At 40.9% G+C, this 26,032-nt stretch overlaps 1 protein-coding gene across 6 annotated transcripts in view; it reads left to right on the top strand.

The window, feature by feature from the left end:
• The window catches only part of PPP1R12B (protein phosphatase 1 regulatory subunit 12B), a 177,694-nt gene that overhangs the window by 16,487 nt on the left and 135,175 nt on the right, over nucleotides 1–26,032 (top strand). For all 6 annotated transcript variants that reach the window (XR_014709168.1, XM_084611109.1, XM_084611108.1 and 3 more), the window contains exons 2-3: nucleotides 22,091–22,221; nucleotides 24,875–24,993. Coding sequence is in view for 5 of the 6 variants with exons in the window: in XM_084611109.1 (XP_084467235.1) it covers nucleotides 22,091–22,221; nucleotides 24,875–24,993 (250 nt within the window). In the remaining variant the exon portion in view is untranslated. The remainder of the gene's footprint in view (nucleotides 1–22,090; nucleotides 22,222–24,874; nucleotides 24,994–26,032) is intronic.

The raw sequence follows: 26,032 nt of genomic DNA, 5'->3' as shown, positions 1-26,032 counted from the left end.
ACTTGGTACAGCACTACACCACAGTGAAAAGATGAAGGGATGCAGAAGTGATAAATAGAAATGATTCCACAGGCCACATTGGGGAAATGGTTTACGATCCATTCAAACTCGGGAGGGCTCTTTAGGGACAAAGGGCTGCCAGTAAGACATTGGGTTGGAACAGGTATTCTGTTGTTTCTCCCTTCCTCCTAAAGACTTGAAATTCTGCTTTTCTACTGGGAATAAAACTGAAATTCATAACAGCAAATCTGATTCTGCATTATTTTGTACACAGAAGGTCACTGTTCCTGACTGTTAGCGTTCAAAGGACGCTTCATTAAGACTAATGAGGAAAGTTTACACCTTAGTTCTGTTCATCTTTCAAGCTGAGATTCAGCAGTATGACCTTGCCTTGGTTATAACGTCATCCAGGGTGTTGAAATTGGAAAGTCTAGAAACTGCTTAAATCTCAATCTGGAGAAAACTGCAAAATCCTTAACTATGCAGTTCTCTCCAGGCTTCTGTGAATTATTTATTCAAATAATTTGAGTATTGAATTTCCGATGCTAGTTCATTGCTAATGGGAATTTCCTTTTTTAAACAGTGGTAAATATCTCCCATTTATCATTCGATGAAGGGTTCAGTAGCAGGTTCTGAAGCTGCAGCTCTCAAATTGCCAAAGGAACCTATAAAATGCACTAGTTAGCATGCTTTGTCCGTGGCCTCTAAGTTGTTTTATTTTTCATTGGGGTATAGTAATTATCAAATTCCTTCCTTCTACCAATGACTTCGTAAGAGATCTTTCCACACACAACCTCCCCTAACATCCCAGTCCTCAATACATGGTTCTCAATGTCTTTTCCTGGGGGCCGCCAGGAAAGACTTCATGAACCACTGATAGTCCACAGATGGCAGTATGGGAGATATGCATTTGGAAACTTATCTGGTCAATGACTGACTTGGTCATTGAAGGCTCATATACTGTGCTCAAATTTATTTTATTTCATATTTTACTTTGAAAAAGGCTTATTTTTTTTAAAAATTACAAAACTTCTTTGCCCTGTATTTAGGCATGGCCAAATTAGATTTTTATTTTTTTGTAACTTTGATGAATCATTACTGTTTATTTTTAAGCATTTTTTTTAATTTTTATTGATTTATATTTTCAGAACTGAGGGAAATTATGGGTTGGGAGGATCAGACAGTGGGGTCAGGCAATTATTTAATAACAGTAGATGTTGAGATTCAAAAAGTTAAAACTTTATAACGTTTAAAAACAAATTGTCAATATCACGTCAAAATATACAAAGTAAATATCCTGAAATTAAACTCTCAGTGGTCAAGCAGCATTTTTGCTACTTTGGTATCCGTAAATTTCACATATCAATGGATACATTTACCAGTTTGTGCATGTGTGGTGTTCAAATCTAATTCCTCCAAGCCCATCTATATTCAAGAGTAGTGTTTAGCAGCCCTGATAGGGTAGAGAGCATCCTGTTATGATTAAGGGCAGCACAATCTGAGCTCTGAGCAGAAACAAGACTGACACCTCTCAAACCACATCAAATGCCTGTGCCAATTCTATATTGTTCTTCAAAAATATCTTACTAAACATAGTAAGTGGAAACACCATTTATCAGGGGACTGACAGCAGACTCCTACGCTTGCTCTTTTCCTCATTCATTAGTCTAAGAACTTAGTGTTGGCCACATTCTGGACTTAAAAGCTGTTTGTAAACAACTTCAACCTTCATCCCCAGAAAATATACAACTTCTCTCCATTTGGGGAAGAAACCCTGTTAAGTTGTTTTTTAAAGTGTCAAAGGGAATGAACGCTTCCTCATAGGTTGAAACCTTTGTCAATATAAAGGGAGCTTGTCCTGCAAGCTGTAAACCCCAGCTACTGCATTTTGCAATGGCAATGCTTTCAGAACCATACACCTATTCCTGCTCAGTGGAAAATTTAGGGCCAGTCTCCACTACCATGCTACATTGTGATGTATCTATCAGAAAAAATGTATGTATCTAGCCAGAAAGGTTCCACTCTGCCATTTGCCATGTTACTGAGCTTGTAAAATTGGAGCTGGAACACAGAGGATGTAACACAGAGGACTTACCGGTACGGGGGCCGGCTCCAGTCCCCAGAAGGTATGGGGCCTCAGGTGGAAGGGGTGTGGCTGGGGGGGGTCAGCACCCCCCAGCCAGACTATCCTTGCTGCCTGGCCCGTGGCATCTGGGACTCCAGTGGTGATTTAAAGGGAGCGGCCGGAGCCCCGGGCCCTTTTAAATCGCCGGCCGCAGGGCAGCTGCTCCTTCGCCTCCCTGCCCCCCCCCACCCCAGGTGGAAGGGGAAGGGGCAACAATGCTTTAAGCAGGGTCCTTTGCTGCGGCTGTGCATTAGCGTCACTGCCCCTTTTGCCCCACCCCCCATCCCCCTGCCGTTGGCGGCCCTGCTGGGTATGGGCCAGTACCAGCAGCCACTTTTTACCGGTACACCGTACTGGCTTACTTTCACCCCTGACTGAATTACTTGGTCTATGTTTATCTGGGGGGGAGCCACAGAGCTAAAACATTGTAGGGGGTTGTTAGCATGACATCTTTTTTTCATAGGAGATGCGAAATTGGCTGAAAGCATAGAATATTTGCGTTGAATTGATCTTTCAGACTCCAGCTTATTCAGACATGAATAGTTGTGGATCCAGCCATGTTGTACCACTAACTTAAACTCCTTCAGGAACTACTGTAAATGGTTATGGCCCTTTACAGTTAATGCTCTTTCCTTCTGGAGCTAAGAACACTTGTTTGATAGATACAAAAACTGAATGTTTCTATCCCTTACTAACGTACAATAGGCAGAACTTTTTACTGTTATGAAATCTGAAGTTACCTACTCCAGGGGCTGAAAATTACAGTAGCTTGAGGGTCAGGATTTTCTACGTTCAGTCCTAGCTGTGTGGCAAAAAGAACTGGTAGGTCAAGTGACATGTTTATGGTGTCTAACCTACTGAACCACTGGGGCTAAAAATTTAAATTATACCAGTGGAAAGCTGGGGTTGTCAGCTTCCCAGTGACAGAAAGGCTTTATTTTTTAGTTCTGACCGCTCAAGAGATATTGAACTCATTCCAGGATGCTTTCAGATGGTACAAAGCATTGGCTTCTAGCAATTATTTCAATACTGGGTACTAAAATCATGTTGGAATTTGGGGCAGTGGAGACAAGGCAGAAGGAAGGGAGTAAAACGTGACAGACAGTGAGAGTGGGTGGTGAGAGTTGTCAGAACACTAATTCTGGTCAGTGATTAGGAATGGAAGAAAGCTGATTGGAGACTGTGTGGATCATTGTATGCATATGAATCAAACCTTCATTCACTGGGTGAAAGAATAACTTATTCAAACTGGTGTTGCTCTATGTATAGAAGATGCACTACTGTAATAAAATAATAAAAGCCTTTGATATGAGTGTTTGCATAGAAGTACTTTGCATAATTGGCAAAGATCATTGGTGCATGTTCATCAAAATGCTAATTTTCTGCAAATCTAATGAGCAAATAGCTGTCTGCAGTGGTGATTGGTGTGTGTGTGTGTATATATATGTTTGCCTTTCATATAGCAAAGGCAGAGGCTATTACCTTGCTTCCTAGGCCTAGCTTAGCAAACTTTTGGCATGACTAAATTTAGGGGCTACATGTCAGTCTGATCTTGCTTTTTTTATATGGGGACACCTGTTACTTACCAAGGGCGATTGTATCACAGAGTCCTAACATGCCAAGGGATAACCAGATGAAAGGAGATAATACAGAAACTATTGGTGAAGGGAAGCATGCCACTGGAGAGCTGTACTGCAATATCGTATACATTCATAGCACCTTTCATCCATGGATTTTAAGGAATTCTATAAGCATTTAATTATTTCACAGAAGTGAATGTAGCTTATTTATCCTCCTTTTAAGAGGAGGTGGATTTTAAGTAACAAGGGTTGAAGTGATTTGCCCAAGAACACATGAAGACAATAGCATGGCCATGGGGAGAATGCTGAATTGGACGTCTAGTCTAGTGCTTAAACCAATGAGTTTACATTAATGAAATCTTTTTCACGGTCTGCTACCTTCTTCCCTTTCTTTCAGCCCTATAGGGTTTTTATTAACTGTCTTCTGATTTATAACAAGTACTTATGGCACCTTAGAGACTAACCAATTCATCTGAGCATGCTCGGGGGTCGCATGCTCAAATAAATTGGTTCGTCTCTAAGGTGCCACAAGTACTCCTTTTCTTTTTGCGAATACAGACTAACACGGCTGCTACTCTGAAACCTGATTTATAACAGCTACTGTGTTTTCAAGGGAATTGTCTTATGTTCCTGTTAACTGGCCTTGATACTGCTGTGGACTGTAAGGTTTTAAATTTTTTTGACAGTAAGATGACAGCAGTCTGTAAATCTTCAGCTACCAATAGGCAAGATCACTTTCTCTTGCTGAGAACAGTACAATTAATATGAAAGCATGGGGCAACACAGCCACATAAGTGATGCTTAGAAATCAATGTTGCCTTCGTTTTTAGTATGCTAGACATGAGTTTCTCTTGATATAGTTATAATGTAAGAATTCTGAAACTGTTATGTCCTGCATGAGGGATTTTAAAAGTGGATTCCTGGCAGGGAGGTGCCTACCATGGTATTCCCATTGCATATACTAATATTTTAGCAAAGGTAGGCTGGAAGTGTGTGGGGAAAGCCCTGCTATTCTTTTGCAGAAACAGCCATGGTAAATATTTGGATTTACAGAACCACTGGCAAACGTAACCCAGTGTTGGAGATACAGGATCACTTGACATTGGGATTTTTGGTGGTGTCAGTTCTGACAAATGACCCTTTAAGTGGAGAGCTATGATCATGGGACATAATGGCAAGGTCATACCTTCCCGTGCTGACAACTGTTAGTGGTGACAGTTGCAAAGCTATTTTGGGAGCTCCGTTCTGTTTTCTCTGAACTTCTGTCTCTGTGTTCCTGGATTTAACTCTGATGCTGCTCAGCTGTCGTCAGGCTTGCCTTTATTTGTTGGGTGCTGGTCCTTTTGCAGTGTATGTTGACACAATAGCTTTACCCTTTCCGGGCATTTAGCAGAAGAAAGCTAGCCTGAAGTCATGGAGTCAAAGGTTTTGTTCTGCAGATGTTCTGCTTCTATCAAGAGAATGTAATATTAATAAATCTTGCTCTAACAAAACTTACTAAGACCTATGTACAATAGTGACTGTTTCAGAGTAACAGCCGTGTTAGTCTGTATTCACAAAAAGAAAAGGAGGACTTGTGGCACCTAAGAGACTAACCAATTTATTTGAGCATAAGCTTTCGTGAGCTACAGCTCACTTCATTGGATGCATACTGTGGAAAATACATAAGATGTTTTTATACACACAGACCATGAAAAAACGGGTGTTTATCACTACAAAAGGTTTTCTCTCCCCCCACCCCACTCTCCTGCTGGTAATAGCTTATGTATAGTGATCACTCTCCTTACAATAAGAAAAGGAGTACTTGTGGCACCTTAGAGACTAACCAATTTATTTGAGCATAAGCTTTCGTGAGCTACAGCTCACTTCTGCTCAAATAAATTGGTTAGTCTCTAAGGTGCCACAAGTACTCCTTTTCTTTTTGCGAATACAGACTAACATGGCTGTGGGCTGTCATTATGCAAGGCTTTCCTTACAATGTGTATGATAATCAAGGTGGGCCATTTTCAGCACAAATCTAGGGTTTAACAAGAACGTCTGAGGAACAGTGGGGGTGGTGGGGGGGAAGGAATAAACAAGGGGACTGTGTGGTTTCACTGGACTGCCATTTCTCACAGACCAGGGTGTTAATAGCGAAAATCTTCTGGCACGGCTGGCATGTTTCTGGTTGTTGTAAATCTTTAACCGCTTTTAAAGTTCGGTTACAAGCTTGTTAGCTCCAGTCAAATCTTACGAACAGTTTATGTTCCTTGATTACATAGGGAGCAGGACATTGTGTTGGCTTTAGTTATCTTTGAGGTGCACTATATAATACATCAAGGCATCTTATGGCTAAGGTGTAGGAATAAACTGCGTAATTTTGGTTCTACTCTTGGTTGTGCTGTAGACTTCCTGTGTGACTTTTGGTAAATCACTAAATCTCTCTCTGCTTCATGTTTCCCTATCTGTAAAATTGGGGTGATATGTACCTACATCAAAGGGGGAGGGTGGGGTTGTTGAGCTCAACATATTAAAAGCTTTGAAGCACTCTGTGGTCCTGCTATTGTAGTGCTAAAAACTGCAAATTGTCAGTATATTATTGTGTAACTTCCTAATCAGTGATGCCAAATTAGTCTGAGCCAGTTATGCATATTATAGAACTAGCAGTTTGGAAGGAAGACCCTCCCCTCACAACGGAAGCAAAGGGTTGAGGATTAAAAAGACAGTCTTAATTAATTTTGCTCAGTTTAAAAAAAAAAAAATCAGAAGTAGCTTTGGGGTCTTCACAGCCCCCCTGCTGGTTCTTGTGATTTTTTTTTCTAGTCCTATTTTCCAATTTTGACAAATCTTAACAGTGTTGCTGGGTGACCCATCCAAACAGAGGAAACTGGCTTTATAAAGTATAACCAAATGCACAAATTAAACTGAATACAGGATTTTTTTTCTGTAATCTTTCGGTTACACTATTGTTGGTATGCATTGCTGCAGTAGTAGGGAACAGATTGTGTAATGCATGGGGGCGGTATCCTGAACAGAATTGCCAAAATCAGGGAAATTGCCCAAATCAGTCAAAAATACAAGGAATATTTTTGTTTCCAGACATTTTACTTGCATAACTCAGATTTCATTAGTTCTTATTAAGAGTGAATTGCTTTTACTGTTTTTTTAGACAAATATTTAAGTTGACCATATTTATTGCAAAGACTAAACGTGATCATAACTTTCATGATGTCTCTAGTATTAAAACAAAATTTAACAAATAGGTCATAAGTTCTGTCACAGTAGCTGATTGAGAGAAAGCTTTAAAGGCTTCATGTCCACAGCAAGAGAGTAACTTTAGTTGCTGTTTAGCTAGTTTGGCATATGACAACTGACACTAAACTTGTTTAGTCTCTTGCATGGAGGGGAAGGATGAAGAAACCATGCTTTCTAAACTGAATAAGACTCTTGTATAATCTCCGAGCATAGTACTGTACTCATGGTTAGGCACTCCTCATTGCTGGTATCCAGCTACTATAACTCTTTAACTCTCCACCTTGCTCAGAGCAAACTTTTAAAACTAAATTCTTAGCCTGATTTGGGCCTGCCTAAACTTGCTGAAAATGGCTTAGCTGCACCTGTTTGGTTGCTCCCATTGCAGATGCCTGTTGTCAGCACCAGGTAAATTTCCTAGGGTGGACAGGCTATATCAAAAAGAAAAGGAGGACTTGTGGCACCTTAGAGACTAACCAATTTATTTGCGCATAAGCTTTCGTGAGCTACAGCTCACTTCATCGGATGCATACTGTGGAAAGTGTAGAAGATCTTTTATACACACAAAGCATGAAAAAATACCTCCCCCACCCCACTCTCCTGCTGGCGATAGCTTATCTAAAGTGATCACTCTCCTTACAATGTGAATGATAATCAAGTTGGGCCATTTCCAGCCCAAACCCAGGTTTTCTTAAACCCCCCCCACACACACACACAAACCCACTCTCCTGCTGGTAATAGCTTATCTAAAGTGACCACTCTCCTTACAATAAGAAAAGGAGGACTTGTGGCACCTTAGAGACTAACCAATTTATTAGAGCATAAGCTTTCGTGAGCTACAGCTCACTTCCTCAGATGCATATCGTGGAAACTGCATGCATCTGAGGAAGTGAGCTGTAGCTCACGAAAGCTTATGCTCTAATAAATTGGTTAGTCTCTAAGGTGCCACAAGTCCTCCTTTTCTTTTTGCGAATACAGACTAACACGGCTGCTACTCTGAAACCTCTCCTTACAATGTGTATGATAATCAAGGTGGGCCATTTCCAGCACAAATCCAGGGTTTAACAAGAACGTCTGGGGGGGAAGGGGGGTTAGGAAAAAACAAGGGGAAATAGGTTACCTTGCATAATGACTTAGCCACTCCCAGTCTCTATTCAAGCCTAAGTTAATTGTATCCAATTTGCAAATGAATTCCAATTCAACAGTTTCTCGCTGGAGTCTGGATTTGAAGTTTTTTTGTTGAAGAATTGCAACTTTCATGTCTGTAATCGCATGACCAGAGAGCATAAGCTTTCGTGAGCTACAGCTCACTTCATCGGATGTAGCTCACGAAAGCTTATGCTCAGATAAATCTGTTAGTCTCTAAAGTGCCACAAGTCCTCCTTTTCTTTTTGCGGATACAGACTAACACGGCTGCTACTCTGAAACCTGTCATTGTGCAAGGCTAAATCAGCAGCTTCTGCTGTTGCCTGACAGCTAATGCAGAATCTCCTGCAGCTCAATCAGTAGAGCTAGCTCTTTGTGATGCAAAGGTGCCTAGTTCAGGTTTCTTCTAGGATAGATTCCTTCTGGGGAGAGGAACACTAAAGGAATACGTTTTTGCTGTCCTTTTTTATTAGTGTAGTAGTAGTGCTAGCTGTCTTTCCAACACTTAAAGACCGGCCCTGCTCTGAGGAGCTCGTAACCTAAAGGCAGAGGTCAAGGAAAGGGAGTAAAAATAGGCAAGTTGTATACAAATCGCTTTACTATTGGAAGTGTGACAGGGAGGTTTTTCGAGGGACTTACATATGGGCAGGGTAGGGCCTGTGCAGTTGAATGAAGTGAGGTCCTACCATGGATAGTGGGCTGCATGAAAGAGGCTCGGAGGTGACCATATTAAAATCTGATCGTGCAAAGCTTGACAAGGATGGGCAGAGTTATGCAGAACTTTGAAGGTGATAGCAAAGTTTAAATTTGAGACTATGTTGGCTGGGAAACCAATGAAAGGATTAAAAAAAAAAATCAAGAGTTCCTTGAACAAACTCATGGACAAGGAAACTTATTGGCAACATTTTGAACAGAATGAATGGGGCAACATATCTTCGGGAAGCCAGAGAGGAGGACGTTGCAGTAATCAAGATGGGATAAAATGAGGGTCTGAATCTCTTTAACTTGATAACTTTTCTACATGCTACATTGCAACTTTTCTGCTGTTCTAGCTGTAATTCTCAGTAAGAAGTTGGTACGCAGCTGACAGTTTACACTCTACACATGTGTAAAAGGAAGTGCATGTTAAAATAGAGCTCTTAAATACTGTTTTCTGTTGCTAGAAATGGGTGCGGCTTGCTGCCCGGGGTCTGACTCGGCAGCATTATTGCCTTTTCTCTTAAGAGCTGCCCGAGTCATGGAAGGGTGCTGATACAGGGTTCTGCCACAGGCCAGTTTATTTATAGTAAAGGTCAGCATGCCATGAAAGCCATACCGGTTACCCTGCTCAACCTTTCTCCATTCTGCATATCCAAGGCAATCTCCTTATTTTGGGGACGTATTTTTACTCTTAAACAAATTCTGCTAAACTGGGGAGGAAGCCCAGGAAATGTAGAAGTGGTCTGTGGTTTTAAAGCATAGTGAATCAGCAACTGCTCTGTGGCAGCTTTGCTCCCAAATCCTTGTGTGTAGACATGGGAGCTGTTCTGTGATCACATGGCACTGGGCAATGTGACATACTATTTGTAAACTAAACATTTGTTCAATTGGATTAACTGAAGTGTAGAAATGGAACATACTGTGGGCCTAGATCACCCTTGGCATAGCTGAGTTGACTCAAGTACAGTCACACCATTTAACTTGGTTCACTGACTTACATCATACTAGCAAACTACACAGGTAAACTGGCAATTAGGAGGCTTTTAGAGTACTGGGGAGCGAAGGTACTCTCTCAAAGTATTAATATGGGCTGTCCTACTTGTGTCGTGGAAAGGAGTGACACATGCCCAATTTCAGGATTTACTGGTAAGCAGTTAATTAAATTCTACATAGTTTGATCTCTCAATTCATAGATTCATAGATACTAAGGTCAGAAGGGACCATTATGATCATCTAGTCCGACCTTCTGCACAACGCAGGCCACAGAATTTCACCCACCCACTCCTGCGAAAAACCTCTCCCCTATGTCTGAGCTACTGAAGTCCTCAAATCGTGGTTTAAAGACTTCAAGGAGCAGAGAATCCTCCAGCAAGTGACCCGTGCCCCATGCTACAGAGGAAGGCAAAAAACCTCCAGGGTCTCTTCCAATCCGCCCTGGAGGAAAATTCCTTCCCGATCCCAAATATGGCGATCAGCTAAACCCTGAGCATATGGGCAAGATTCACCAGCCAGATACTACAGAAAATTCCTTCCTGGGTAACTCAGATCTTACCCCATCTAACATCCTATCACAGGCCATTAGGCCTATTTACCATGAATATTTAATTACCAAAACCATGTTATCCCATCATACCATGTCCTCCATAAACTTATCAAGTTTAATCTTAAAGCCAGATAGATCTTTTGCCCCCACTGCTTCCCTTGGAAGGCTATTCCAAAACTTCACTCCTCTGATGGTTAGAAACCTTCGTCTAATTTCAAGTCTAAACTTCCTGGTGGCCAGTTTATATCCATTTGTTCTTGTGTCCGCATTGGTACTGAGCTTAAATAATTCCTCTCCCTCTCTGGTATTTATCCCTCTGATATATTTATAGAGAGCAATCATATCTCCCCTCAACCTTCTTTTAGTTAGGCTAAACAAGCCAAGCTCCTTGAGTCTCCTTTCATAGGACAGTTTTTCCATTCCTCAGATCATCCTAGTAGCCCTTCTCTGTACCTGTTCCAGTTTGAATTCATCCTTCTTAAACATGGGAGACCAGAACTGCACACAGTATTCCGGGTGCTGTCTCACCAGTGCCTTGTATAACGGTACTAAAACCTCTTTATCCCTAATGGAATTACCTCTCCTGATGCATCCCAAGACCGCATTAGCTTTTTTCACAGCCATATCACATTGGCGGCTCATAGTCATCCTGTGATCAACCAATACTCCAAGATCCTTCTCCTCCTCCGTTATTTCTAATTGATGCGTCCCCAGCTTATAACTAAAATTCTTGTTATTAATCCCTAAATGCATGACTTTACACTTCTCACTATTAAATTTCATCCTATTACTATTACTCCAGTTTACAAGGTCATCCAGATCCTCCTGTAGGATATCCCTGTCCTTCTCTAAATTGGCAATACCTCCCAGCTTTGTATCATCCGCAAACTTTATTAGCACACTCCCACTTTTTGTCCCGAGGTCAGTAATAAAAAGATTAAATAAGATTGGTCCCAAAACCGATCCTTGAGGAACTCCACTGGTAATCTCCTTCCAGCCTGACAGTTCACCTTTCAGTAGGAGCCGTTGTAGTCTCTCCTTTAACCAATTCCTGATCCACCTTTCAATTTTCAAATTGATCCCCATCTTTTCCAATTTAACTAATAATTCCCCATGTGGCAAGGTATCTAGGTAATCTGGGAAAAAATTACATTGGGGAAGAAAACTATTAGAGCCTCCCCTGGGATAGTGCTTGGGGTGTGCTATAGACCGCCGAGATCTAATTTGGACATGGATAGAGCCTAGGTAAATTAGATCCGCTGCATTTCCTTTGTCTAAAAAATCTGTTACTTTCTCAAAGAAGGAGATCAGGTTGGTTTGGCATGATCTACCTTTTGTAAAACCATGTTGCATTTTGTCCCATTTACCATCGACTTCAATGTCTTTAACTACTTTCTCCTTCAAAATTTTTTCCAAGACCTTGCATACTACAGATGTCAAACTAAAAGGGCTATAGTTACCCGGATCGCTTTTTTTCCCTTTCTTAAAAATAGGAACTATGTGAGCAATTCTCCAATCATACGGTACAACCCCTGAGTTTACAGATTCATTAAAAATTCTTGCTAATGGGCTTGCAATTTCATGTGGCAATTCCTTTAATATTCTTGGATGAAGATTATCTGGGCCCCCCAATTTAGTCCCATTAAGCTGTCTGAGTTTCGCTTCTACCTCAGATATGGTAGTATCTACCTCCATATCCTCCTTCCCATTTGTCATGCTACCATTATCCCTAAGATCCTCTTTAGCCTTATTAAAGACTGGGGCAAAGTATTTGTTTAGATATTGGGCCATGCCTAGATTATCCTTGACCTCCACTCCACCCTCAGTGTTTAACGGTCCCACTTCTTCTTTCTTTGTTTTCTTCTTATTTATACGGCTATAGAACCTTTTACTATTGGCTTTAATTCCCTTTGCAAGGTCCAACTCTACATGGCTTTTAGCGTGTCTCACTTTATCCCAACATGTTCTGACCTCAGTAAGGTAGCTTTCCTTGCTGATCCCTCCCATCTTCCACTCCCTGTATGCTTTCTGCTTTTTCTTAATCACCTCTCTGAGATGCTTGCTCATCCAGCTTGGTCTACAACTCCTGCCTATGAATTTTTTCCCCTTTCTTGGGATGCAGGTTTCCGATAGCTTCTGCAGCTTTGATTTAAAATAATCCCAGGCCTCCTCTACCTTTAGATCCATAAATTCTTCAGTCCAATCCACTTCCCTAACTAATTTCCTTAATTTTTGAAAGTCAGCCCTTTTGAAATCAAAAACCCTAGTTGCAGATTTATTTTTGTTAATCCTTCCGTTCAGTTTGAACTGAATTAACTCATGATCACTTGAGCCAAGATTATCCCCTATAACCATTTCTTCTGAGGTCCTCACTACTCACCAAAACCAAATCTAAAATGGCATCCCCTCTAGTCGGTTCAGCAACTACTTGATGAAGGAATCCATCAGCTATCGCATCTAGGAAAATCTGAGCCCTATTATTATTACTAGCACTTGCCCTCCAGTCTATATCTGGGAAGTTAGTCTCCCATGATCACGCAGTTTCCATTAGTATTTACTTTATTAAAAACATTGAAAAGGGCTCTATCCATGTCCAAATTAGATCTCGGCGGTCTATAGCACACCCCAAGCACTATCCCAGGGGAGGCTCTAATAGTTTTCTTCCCCAATGTAATTTTTTCCCAGACGGACTCTGTCTTATCCATTCCATCGCTTCTTATTTCTTTACATTCTACCTCATCATTGATCTACAATGCTACTCCACTACCTTTGCCTTTATTTTGGTCTTTCCTAAATAGCACCTCCCCCTCAATACCCGTACGCCAGTCGTGACGACTATTCCACCCTGTTTCTGTTCTCCCTAGAATATCTAGTTTCCCTTCCTGCACCAGTAGCTCTAGTTCTTCCATTTTGTTACCTCGGCTCCTCGCATTGGTGTACAAACATCTTAATTTTTGCTGTTTGGCCTCGCTCACATTCTGTACCCTATTAGGCACGGTCATTCTACAGCCAGTATAACCTATTAGACTCTTATCCACACTGTCCTTCCTCCTTATATACATTCTCTTACCCACGGCTGTATCCTTTCTTACTTTGTTTTCTGCTAGGGGGTCTGGTCCCCTGCCAGGACCAGAGAGAACACAAGGAGGTGCAGATAGAAGTTACCCAGAAATGCCAGAGACTTGAAGCATACAAGCGATCTTCCTTTGAATGGAAGCCTTGTTGCAGTCCTAGTTCTAGGCACTGCATGTAACTTGTGGTGAGAATCACTAAAGTATCAAATAATATACTTAATGTAAAAAGAAAAGGAGTACTTTTTGTTAATTGTAAAAAGCATTTCGAATGAAGTAGCTGCCAATAAAAATATATGGGTCACTAGTACTTTTACCCACATAAGAGGCCAATGCTGGCTCCTTTCTAAGGTCAGCCCTGCCGAAAATCTTAGGCTAGAGCAGCAGTTTTCAAACTTCATTGCACTGCGACCTCCTTCTGCCAACAAAAATTACTACATGACCCTGGGTGGAGGAGCCTGAGTCCCACTGCCCTGGGCTGAAGCCCTTGTACGTTGACTTCAGCCCTGGGCAGCAGGGCTCAGGCTTCAGCTTCAGCCCCAAGGCCCAGCAAGTCTAACACTGCCCCGGTGACCCCTTTAAAATGGGGTTGTGACCCACAACTTGAGAACCTCTGGGCTAGAGTGAACAGTATAGACGGTATCCATTCTTTCTCTCCTTCCTCTCCCATCCCAGTGCAAGCTATATTTTATACTTTTTACAAGTGAAAAAACCAAAAGGGTAAAGGTACAGTTTAAAAAATGGCAAGTTTTACACTATCACACATTGTAACTACTGTACTTTAGCCTGCTCTAGAGGAAATTTGCAGTGTTTTCACATTTGAGCAATGTTGTAAGTGGATTGTCAGATTGTCTAAAGCTAAAAAGTGCGAATTCTTGACTATTTTTACTTTTCCGTACACAAGAAAACAAAATTCAGTAAATGGTGTAGCTAGGGGGCCTTGTCTTCCTCATTTCATACAAAATAATTGCCCAGCTAAAAACCAGTGTTTTCTATTTCTATGCTAAGCTTCTTTTGGCGAAGTTGAAAGCTGTGTGCCTTATTAATACATTATTGCTCAGTTTGATGTAATGTTTTTGATGTGTTCCTAAAGAGAAACACTGCTTCAGATCAAAGGGGAGGACTCTTTCTATAGCCATATCACTTCTGGCTCTTAACTTGGATCTCCTAAAATGTCATCATGAAGGACTGTTAGCGCTTGAAGAGGCCACCAAAGAAATCTAAGGGGTGTTTCAGAGGATGAAGCTCTTCCTTCTGAACGTGTATGGAACCAGTGCTGCAGTATGGCATTTTGTCGTACTGTCTGTGGTACTATCTTTACAAAGAAATATAACTGCAAGGTCCTGATGACTTGTGCTCAATAGCATTTTTATAAGATTATAGGTGTTTGTGTTCATCTTACCCAAAATCATTCCTGTAATTTCAGATGAATATTCTCTCTCATATGCATGTGCTCCTGTGAGTTTTCTCCATGTAGAGACAGTATCCAAGATTTTCCAAAGTGATTAACAATTTTAGGTACTTAGTTTTTAGGAAGCCCATCTTAGGAGACACCCTCAACTGGCCTAATTTCAGAAAGTGCCGAGCACCCATCCTCTGAAAAACAGACCCCTTTGTAAGGTGTCAAGTAGGGCCTCAAAGTCCCTCCTGAAAATCATGACCTATAGAATTACAGTTACATAAGTATTTATTACAAAAGCTACTTGTGCATTTCAATTACCGGTAGTTGCATGTAAGAAATTATAACTGCTAATCCTTATTCAACCTCACTTCATTAGAAATCATACACATCACTGAACCTGGTCTCACTTCTGTTCTTCCCCATAGCTAGCTAATATTTTAAAAAATAAATATTTGCTAAGCAATGTCGTCACATTGCATGATTTTATAACACTGCGCAATGACATCTAGATGTACGGGGCTGGAGTGAGGATTGCTTTGTTTGGATTTGAAAGGCTGCATCATTCCTACATTATGGATTGAAATAAACTTTTACATCCTGGAATGCTCAAACAGCATGCATGCATACATCGCCCAGGCAAATATTGCCACTTTTGGGGTGGCAAGTGGATGCCAACTGGCGAGCACAGCTTTGTAGCCTTTCTTTACCTATTGTTTTATCCTACACTACCCAGACGAATCAAATTACTATGCTGTAGAATTCTTTGCAGGAACAGGTGGAGATTTATCCCATTATCCCTTCTTTTTCCAGCTTGCAGTCCACAGGAATCGTGCAGGATGATAAATTCAAGGCCAGTACGAGACAGAGACTCCAAAGAATGCATTTTTCCCCCTTTTTTTGCATCTAGAAAGTTTTCTTGGAGCCCAGTTAATCTAGTTGTTTGAGTGAGGACCATTTCAGTTCTCATAGCTGAAGCCCAATCTGTGCAGTTATAGTTACCGGTGGCTATTTTTGTAGTTCAGATGATAAACAAAAACTCTATTCTATTTCTGTCTAACTCATACAGTGTAGACAAGATGAGTACATTCTCCTGATTGTAAAGTAAATTGTTTAAAGTTTACCTTTCAGGTAAAACTTCAAACAGAATAACAAAGTAATTTTACACAAGCAACAAATGTGTAATTTTTGCCAAGTTAACTTTTATCTCAAAGCCCATACTACAAGTTGTTCCCTGCAAATCTAGTCGGCTAAAATTATGGGCCATGAAACATTTAAAATGTTGTGTAAGTCCTTTTCTTGACTCTTATTGATCGTACAAGATTTCCAGGCATAATTAGAATCATAGAATCATAGAATATCAGGGCTGGAAGGGACATCAGGAGGTCATCTAGTCCAACCCCCTGCTCAAAAGCAGGACCAATCCCCAATTAAATCATCCCAGCCAGGGCTTTGTCAAGCCTGACCTTAAAAACTTCTAAGGAAGGAGATTCCACCACCTCCCTAGGCAACGCATTCCAGGGTTTCACCACCCTCCTAGTGAAAAAGTTTTTCCTAATATCCAACCTAAACCTCCCCCACTGCAACTTGAGAACATTACTCCTTGTCCTGTCCTCTTCCACCACTGAGAATAGTCTAGAACCATCCTCTCTGGAACCACATCTCAGGTAGTTGAAAGCAGCTATCAAATCCCCCCTCATTCTTCTCTTCTGCAGACTAAACAATCCCAGTTCCCTCAGCCTCTCCTCATAAGTCATGTGTTCCAGACCCCTAATCATTTTTGTTGCTCTTCGCTGGACTCTTTCCAGTTTATCCACATCCTTCTTGTAGTGTGGGGCCCAAAACTGGACACAGTACTCCAGATGAGGCCTCACCAATGTCGAATAGAGGGGGACGATCACGTCCCTCGATCTGCTCGCTATGCCCCTACTTATACATCCCAAAATGCCATTGGCCTTCTTGGCAACAAGGGCACACTGCTGACTCATATCCAGCTTCTCGTCCACTGTCACCCCTAGGTCCTTTTCCGCAGAACTGCTGCCTAGCCATTCGGTCCCTAGTCTGTAGCTGTGCATTGGGTTCTTCCGTCCTAAGTGCAGGACCCTGCACTTATCCTTATTGAACCTCGTCAGATTTCTTTTGGCCCAATCCTCCAATTTGTCTAGGTCCCTCTGTATCCTATCCCTGCCCTCCAGCATATCTACCACTCCTCCCAATTTAGTATCATCCGCAAATTTGCTGAGAGTGCAATCCACACCATCCTCCAGATCATTTATGAAGATATTGAAGAAAACCGGCCCCAGGACCGACCCCTGGGGCACTCCACTTGACACCGGCTGCCAACTAGACATGGAGCCATTGATCACTACCCGTTAAGCCCGACAATCTAGCCAACTTTCTACCCACCTTATAGTGCATTCATCCAGCCCATACTTCTTTAACTTGCTGACAAGAATACTGTGGGAGACCGTGTCAAAAGCTTTGCTAAAGTCAAGAAACAATACATCCACTGCTTTCCCTTCATCCACAGAACCAGTAATCTCATCATAGAAGGCGATTAGATTAGTCAGGCATGACCTTCCCTTGGTGAATCCATGCTGACTGTTCCTGATCACTCTCCTCTCCTCTAAGTGCTTCAGGATTGATTCTTTGAGGACCTGCTCCATGATTTTTCCGGGGACTGAGGTGAGGCTGACTGGCCTGTAGTTCCCAGGATCCTGCTTCTTCCCTTTTTTAAAGATTGGCACTACATTAGGCTTTTTCCAGTCATCTGGGACTTCCCCCGTTCGCCACGAGTTTTCAAAGATAATGGCCAATGGCTCTGCTATCACAGCCGCCAGTTCCTTTAGCACTCTCGGTTGCAACTCGTCCGGCCCCATGGACTTGTGCACGTCCAGCTTTTCTAAATAGTCCCTAACCACCTCTTTCTCCACAGAGGGCTGGCCATCTATTCCCCATGTTGTGATGCCCAGCGCAGCAGTCTGGGAGCTGACCTTGTTAGTGAAGACAGAGGCAAAAAAAGCATTGAATACATTAGCTTTTTCCACATCCTCTGTCACTAGGTTGCCTCCCTCATTCATTAAGGGGCCCACACTTTCCTTGGCTTTCTTCTTGTTGCCAACATACCTGAAGAAACCTTTCTTGTTACTCTTAACATCTCCCGCTAGCTGCAGCTCCAGGTGTGATTTGGCCCTCCTGATTTCATTCCTACATGCCCGAGCAATATTTTTATACTCTTCCCTGGTCATATGTCCAACCTTCCACTTCTTTTTTATATGTACATTCCCACATGAAAAATTAGGTAACATGGACTTGAATTTGTAAATATAACTTATTGAGACATGGGTGGGGATATCTTGAATCTTATCTTGCGCTTAGGATGGTATCTTTGAATTTTGAAGGCTAAGCTTATTATTGTCTATTCTTTAATTCAGGTTTCCCCAGACTTAATTTCACCTGTCCCCTAAGAAGAGATAATGACCTTCCATTCTGCCTCCAGCTCAACTTAATTTAACATTTGTGCACAGAACTGTAAGTGTGCTAGGTAGAATTGGTGTATAATGGAGGCATTTTGATGAAAGTCTTGAAGAGGACTCTTGTGTGCTAAATTCAATGGAATAAATGGTCCCAGAGTCAAAGGTTTTAATGTGACCCTTTCACGGTACAATGTTAAACATGGTTCAGTGTTTAGAGCATAGAGACTTGGGCCTGTTTAGTCTCATGGCGGAAACACTAGAAAACTAATACCAAAGTTTGGAAATTTGCTGATTAGGATATACAGGAGAAAAAGAAATAAACAAAACGTAAAATATTTTGAGTTTGAAATTAAGTTGTTTTGCATAAGCACTCAAAGTTGCAAATTTTTGTCAAGTATCCAGCACATTTAAGGTAGTTTTAACTAATAGGAAATCCTTAATTTCAAACTCAATGTTTTGTTTAATCCCTTTTCTCTTGTGTATGATAATTAATAGGTTTCCATCCATTCCAGTTTCCATCCAAATGCAGCTTAATACAAATCACTAGTTAAAAAAATCTAGTAAATAAGAAATGAGTCTTTCATAATTTTCTAACATAATACAAAATTGTAAAAATTGAGACTCTGAATAGGTGTATATTAAGCTTTATAATTGCTTAAATGTGTATAGATATTGTTTATCCTCCTAGTTAGCAAATAAAATACCAAATGTAGTGAAAAGACTCTCAACATGGTTAATTGTTACTAACAGTGAGAGAGTCTCTCTCTAAGAAAATAACTTAAAAAATGCAAATGCAAAACAAGATTTAAAATCAGTCATTTGAATCAAGGCTTCCTATTTGCTGATTTTAAATCATGATTAAAATGTGTGATTTAAATCAATCCTCCCTGTTCTGCTCTCGTGTAACTTCCTTTTTTCTTCTGTCCAGCCCACAAAAATTACTGAGAGTTGGAGACATGTATAACACTTCTTATATGTGGAAAATGTATATATACTGTGAGAGGGTTGTCTGGAATGTGGTCACGTTGGGGAAGAGATCTGAAAACAAATCTCTTTTGGGTGACTGCTTGTGACCTAAAGTAATCCAGGAATAGCTTGTTGCAATAAAAAGAGAATATACTTTAGTTGAAATTGAATACTCCGATATTGCATTGTCTGTCGAGTAGGATAGTCCAGGTATATAGTCTTACTTTTGGAGTAAGTGATGTGACGAAGAGGTGTATTTTGCAGTATATAGGATTGTCTCCTGGTTTTTGTGGTTCTTGGTTAAATGCAGAGGCAGAGTTAAAGCTGTTTAGGTGACTGTAACTATTCTCATGCTATCTAATGCTCTTTGTATACCTCTGATTTTGGATAATGCTAGTGGATTTTTTGAGAAAATGACCTATGAGGCTTTTTCCTTTCATAATTGGTAGATGTTTCCAAATCTTGTAATAGGACCGAGTGCAGTGACCTTTGGGCTGCACAGGAATCATGGCCAAGTGTATGCAGTTCTTGCTTCTGAGCCGTGGGAGCTGCTTTTCCACATACAGATCAGGCTGCTGCACCTGCGCCTTCTCTGCTTGCCAGTCCAGTGTTGATGCTTTTAGAGAGGGGGAGCGTACTGGCTGGGCGTGGAGAATACTAAGGAGCCGAGGGTTTGTCTGCACACACTACACCAATGCAGCTGCACTGCTGCCGTGCGTCTGGGGAAGAGCTCTATGCCAGTGGGAGAGGGCTGTCCCGTCCGCATAATAAAATCGCCTCTGTGAGCGGCAGAAGCTACTTTGGTCGGAGAAGCTTTCCCACTAACATAGCATTGTTCTCATAAGTTACACGGACATAAGCGCTGATGTCGCTGGGGGTGGGGTCGGGGGTGGTTTATTCACACTCCTGAGCGTCCTAAATTATGCTGACGTAAGCTGTAGTGTGGACTTAGCGTAAGACACCCTCCACCTTATGCCTCAGGGCTTTAAAGGGTAGGGAGTGGGTTGTAATAAAAAATCCTACCAAGGAAAAATTCCTCCAGCCGCCCCATCTCCATTCAGGTGCAAATCATTAGACAGCAGGATCTTTTTCCTTTAAAAAGGGCAGCTTCACTGCAGGCTAGAGACAGGAACGATGTGTATCCCATGAGATGGGAAAGCTTAAGAATTTTGTCACCTTTTTTTGAAGACCTCCCTTCCGGACTACTTAGCTTAGCATCAGTTGAGTGTGTCCTTAACAAAGCTTCAAAATAGGCTCCTTGCTGAAAGAGCAAATATGCTGGTAAAAGTACGCAGATACCACTGGGTGGACATGAGTGGTAAGAGTCCTAACTATTTAATAAATGACCTCCTGGCCCACAATCTGCTATAGTTTAATTACAGAATGCAGGCTTTTTATTTTAGATGTGTGAGGAATGAATATGCTTATGAAGTGAACCTCATAGTATTTTTATTTCACTTCAAAAGATGTGTTTTCTTCTCTGTTTTTTAGTAGTGAAGTGGCTTTTTGTTCAAAGGACAAAGTGACTATTTGCAGGTTGTGTATCGCAACAAACATGCCGTGGTGACTTCATTAGGGACCTTAAGAAGCTTGCAGCCATGGCCTACAGATGATCAGTCTGGCCAGAGGCCAAGCACCCATATATGTGCACATAGGAGGTGTGTAATCCTTCAGTACTTATTACACCTCTGGCCTCCAAGTGACTCGTTTTATCTTTCCATCTACTTCTTCCCCTGCCAAAAAAAGTTAAAAGGACTTCTTGATAAGCACAAACAAGAACACAACAGAGAATCACAAATGAGTCCAGCTACTTTTGAGCAATGAAGGGATAAAGTGTTTAACTTCCAAGTATTCATTCTCTTTTGCGAGCTAGTGTATATTTGAAACATTGTCCAATTTGCGTAAAACTGATCAGAAGAATTCCACTCTGTATATCAAGTAGGGCACTGCTGGTCAAAATCATCTTCACAGTGGAATGGAACCTTAAGTGCTGATCCAGCCTGAAACATGATTGTACAAATGTTTTGTGAGGTTCTATGTCTGTCTGTCTAAATGATTTCCATGCCAGATCTGCTCAGGTTACATGGAAAAACATTTGTCCTTACACCCAGCTCTGCAGTCTTAGCCTGGGATCTGAAAGTCAAGCTGGTTCTTTCTGGCAACCTCCATAGCTGAAGTTTCTGCAGTTGAAATCTAGTAGCATTGATACACATGCTAAACTAGAACCCCACTCTCTCTTAAATAGCTGTTTGGATTCTGTAGTGCTAACAGGAATAGTCAGATTTAATTTTAGTCAGTAAGGTAAGCAAAAACTACTCTTAATAAATGAGTTTGAGTAACAATATGACATTTTTATGTCATCACTTTTCAGAAAAATTTCATTTTCACTACGGAGTCATCTGTATAAAGGGGCAAATATCCCATGTGCAGAAGTTCTGATTTTCCTGCATGTTTGACTGTTAATTTCCCTGAACTCATACTTGGACTGCACGACCCTAATGCAATAGTTATTTCCTGGATTGTCCTGATGTTCATGTCATTGAAACTTTTCTGGAACATCAGGATCTAAATAAATCTACAAGTTGCCTTGCTTAAAGGAATCTAATGCCATACCTAAGATGAGTATAGACAGATCATTTTACAGCATGATCCTTTCCTCTGAGGCAGGGTGTGTATGGGGGAGGGAGGGAACAGGACAAACCAGTATAGAGGTATCAGAGGCAAAGCTGTCAGGTAGACAGACATCAGTGAGCAGGCATAATGTGGGTGTGAAGCCTAGGTATCACTTACAGCTAGTAAACCGAAAATGGAAGTTGTTTACTATACTTAACACCACCTGCTTCCTCCCCCATAGGCCTGTATAGACGAGAACCTGGACATGGTGAAGTTCCTGGTAGAAAATGGAGCCAGTGTAAACCAGCAGGATAATGAGGGCTGGACCCCCCTTCACGCTGTTGCATCCTGTGGCTATCTGAATATAGCAGAGTGAGTGAGTTTCAAGCTGTCATGGGTATTTACAATAACAAATTCCACACCCTCCTCCTCAGATCTGGCATATGGAGGGCTGATGCCATGTGACTCAGAACAGCAGATCTGGAAAAGCTAAGTTAAAAGGAGAGAAGATAGGTTGCTCTTAGTCTTTGCTATTGATTATAGGGGTTTGGGTGGAAGATGACACCAGTCTGCCTTTTGATAATTGCATCTGAAGTCCTTAATGCAATGTCAGATGTCTAAGTTAAAACCTGATGAGCAAAACAGAAACACAATGACTGACAATGTGCACACTAGGGAAACGAAGTGGGTTAGGTAATATCTTTTATTGGACCAACTTCTGTTGGCGAGAGAGACCAGCTTTCAAACTTACACAGAGCTCTTCTTCAGGTCACACTAATAAAGCACAAATCAGCTTCACCTCAACTACTTTGCTGAGCAGCTGTGCCCCTCCCCCTTCAAAATGGAAAGCATGCAGAATTTTAAACTTTACAGAGGGGCTTTGGGACTGCAAAGATTTTTTTCTGGTGTACATTTGAAAAACATAAAAGATATAATTACCTTGATGCTGTTACTCCAGTTTATACCCCTACTGTCAGACACAGTGCACAAGTGTAAAGTGGTTAAATTATTGGATTAAGCAGCACCAGTATAAAGCCTTGCTTTTTATACCCATGCAGCACCTCTGACTAGCGGTTTGCAGGATAACTATATTGGTGTCCGCTTGAAAATGTTCCTAATGTAGACAGGTCCTTGGAGTACCACTGCTCAAAAGGCATGAAGGGGAGATGTTTGGGCTGCAGTGTCCCCAGTATGCTAACGCTGTTTTCTTCAAATCCGGGTTGCATGTTCCCATTATTTGTATGCTGTCTGACAAGGATGGAGGACTAAGTAAAAGTAACTACGTGTTACTTAACCCAGTTAAAATGGGTGTTGCTGTGTTGGGTTTTCTTTAACATTTAGGTACAACACAAGTGATTGGGCTCAACACGGATAACTAGGCAAAATTCTCTGTCATGTTACACACAAGTTCAGACTGGATGGTCTAATGGTCCCTTCTGGCCTTAATTTGTTAATCTTTGATTACAAATACTGTAAATTAACAAATGTAAATGCAAAAATAGAGAGTGCTAAATCTTACTGACTTTTTTTTTTGTCCAGTAGATTTTAAAAAATATTTTACTTTAAAAACAAAAGGCTTGTCTACATGGAGACACTCAGGAAAGTTAATACAAATTATATAAAGGTGTGGATTTAAATTGCATCTGTGTGGACACTCATTCAGAATTAAAGTAGGCTTAATTTGGTGAAGGTAAGATCATAGAGTGACTTGGTCCTCAAGATTACTCTGACTTCAGTACTTGGAATCACTAAGTGTGCTGAGAGAACTGATACTCTGCAATTGACCATGGTATTCATTCCAGCCCATGGGACCAATAATGCTAGTTGCATTGGGGGAGATGTTATGATAATAGATTTGTTATTCTAAGCCAGCCAGTTACTGTGAGGATCTGTTTAGGAAAGCGGAATAGTTGGAATCAAAATATTGCAAAACTAAGCAATAGGGTTCTCATTTGGTTGAGCTGTGCTTCTGAAAAGCAGACTGGCTCATACCCAAGGCAAATAGAAATTAGCAATTTTTTCTTCAATCTCTGCTCCATGCACTATCCTAACCCAAGAAATGTCCACTACAGTTCAGATACTCCTGACTTCTCATCGGTGGCCTTTCTCCTGAGTGGCCCATGCAGACTCTGCACCATTGCACTGATGGTGAGTGGCGGGGAATGCTAATTTTCACTGGCAAAGGGTTAAGGAAGGTGTTTTTTGGATGAGGAAGAACATTTAGACAAAGATGTGTAACATTTTTGATAGAGGACATTTAGGGGAAAGCTCAAGTATAAAATGATAAACTTGGTGTCAAATATCAATGCAATTTTTGCATATCCTAAAACCCCGTCAAAGATATCATGGAGCTAATAAGATCAGTGAATGTGCAGAGTTTGGGGAATAGCTACTGTGTTTTTTCATGTCTAAATCCAGAGCATAGAGAAGCTTCCAGGTACTGTTTAAAACTTGCCTTTACGTTGTGTTCACTTTAGGCTTCCTCCTCTGGAGACGCTTTCAATGCTAGATAAGCTTCACAAATTTCAAATAAGCTTTTCCGAAAGGGGATGAAAATAAGGAAACAATATTTTTCCTGCCACTCCCTCCCTAACTTGTAAGACCTTTAACCTGGAACTTTGTTAGTCTGTCACATTCTTCAATGACATGCAGGCTGAAGGAGGAATTGCCTGCTCTTGTATGAACTTTTGGTTCACTTATAAAAAGGGAAGTGGAAGACCATAATGAAGATCAGTCTTGTTTGTTTTTTTGTTACTTCAAAACTCCTTTAAAAGTGTAAGTAGGACCATGTTCATACATGAAAGAGGCATTTTAACTGGCTGTATAGAAATAGGAGTATATCAACTGTTTGCATGGGCTGCTGTGGAAGAGTAGCAGGAGTTCTAAACTGAGAGGCTTACAGAGCAGTCTCATTTGGGACCTCACTTGATTCAGAAAACCAGATACTCTGTTCTGCTGTTCAGTCATATATGAATTTCAATTCTGGTAACAGTCTGATACATCAGTATGGGTCCAATTTGTGTAGATACTTGCTCAGGCATGGAGCCAACGTGGCTGCTGTGAACAGTGAAGGTGAAGTCCCATCTGACCTTGCAGAGGAAGCAGCCATGAAGGACCTGCTTCTGGAACAAGTAAAGAAACAAGGTAAGCCAGCTGTGCACTTGAACATGCTTCCTTTCAGGGGCTTTATAAGGAAACTGGATATACTAGATGTCTTGATGAAACTGAAATCTGGCCCAAGGAGTAGCAGAACAATTTAACTTTGATGGCAGGGCATTAGAATAATGGTACAAAACACATTGTGATATAGTTCACAAATTACTAATACTTTGTTTCCATTCTGCATCCTCTGTAAAAGGGCTTGTGCAAAGAAGACAAAATACCAAAATGGTTGAAAATGATGATGCGTCGTACAGGATCTCTTTACTCTCAGATGAAGTTAAATTCAGGTCTCTGATATCCAGAGTCGATTGAGTTAAATTAGTGACTTAAATCACTGATTTAAAATCATCAGCCACAAAATTTTGATTTAAATAATTTGTTTTAATTTTGTGTTGCACTTGTACTTTTGCGTTACTTTTCTAATCAAGGGTTGATTCTCATTGGTTGATAACCATGAAAACATGCTGATTTGCAACTAAAACAGCCTTTACATTAAATATGGTACTTTTTACTAACCAGGATGATACACTATATCATTTATACACATTTATTTAAGCAATTATAAAGCTTGCATTTATTCAGATTCTTAATATTTTTTGGTTCGAAAATGGTGACTCATTTCTTGACTAGATTATTTTTCACTCGTGATTTGTCAAGCTGCGTTTGGATGGAGATTGGAATTCAATTAAATGCACCCACAGCATTTTAAAATTGTCTTTATTAAAGTACCTTAAAGTTCGGGATATATAGGGGAAAAAGTCAGTTTCCCAAAACATGTTTTGCATTTGATGCTGATTTATTAAACAGAAGTGCTGTCCGTTGTTAATGAATTGAGCTGATTGTGTCTGGTCAGCGTGTCCTGCAAGATTTTAGAAAGAGTAAATACCATCCTCTCGCATGATTTTTATTCATTGATTGAAAGGGGTATTTTCCCTGCTTTTTCAACTCCCAGTTGGTTTCTCAACTCTGAATGAAATCGTCATTGAACTGAACTAATTGAATAAACTGAAGTGATGAAAAT

Source organism: Lepidochelys olivacea, assembly GCF_965140295.1.
Source record: "Lepidochelys olivacea isolate rLepOli2 genome assembly, chromosome: 21".
Taxonomy (NCBI): domain Eukaryota; kingdom Metazoa; phylum Chordata; order Testudines; family Cheloniidae; genus Lepidochelys; species Lepidochelys olivacea.
The sequence above is the reverse complement of the archived record's forward strand: the minus strand, read 5'-3'. Positions and strand labels throughout refer to the sequence as shown.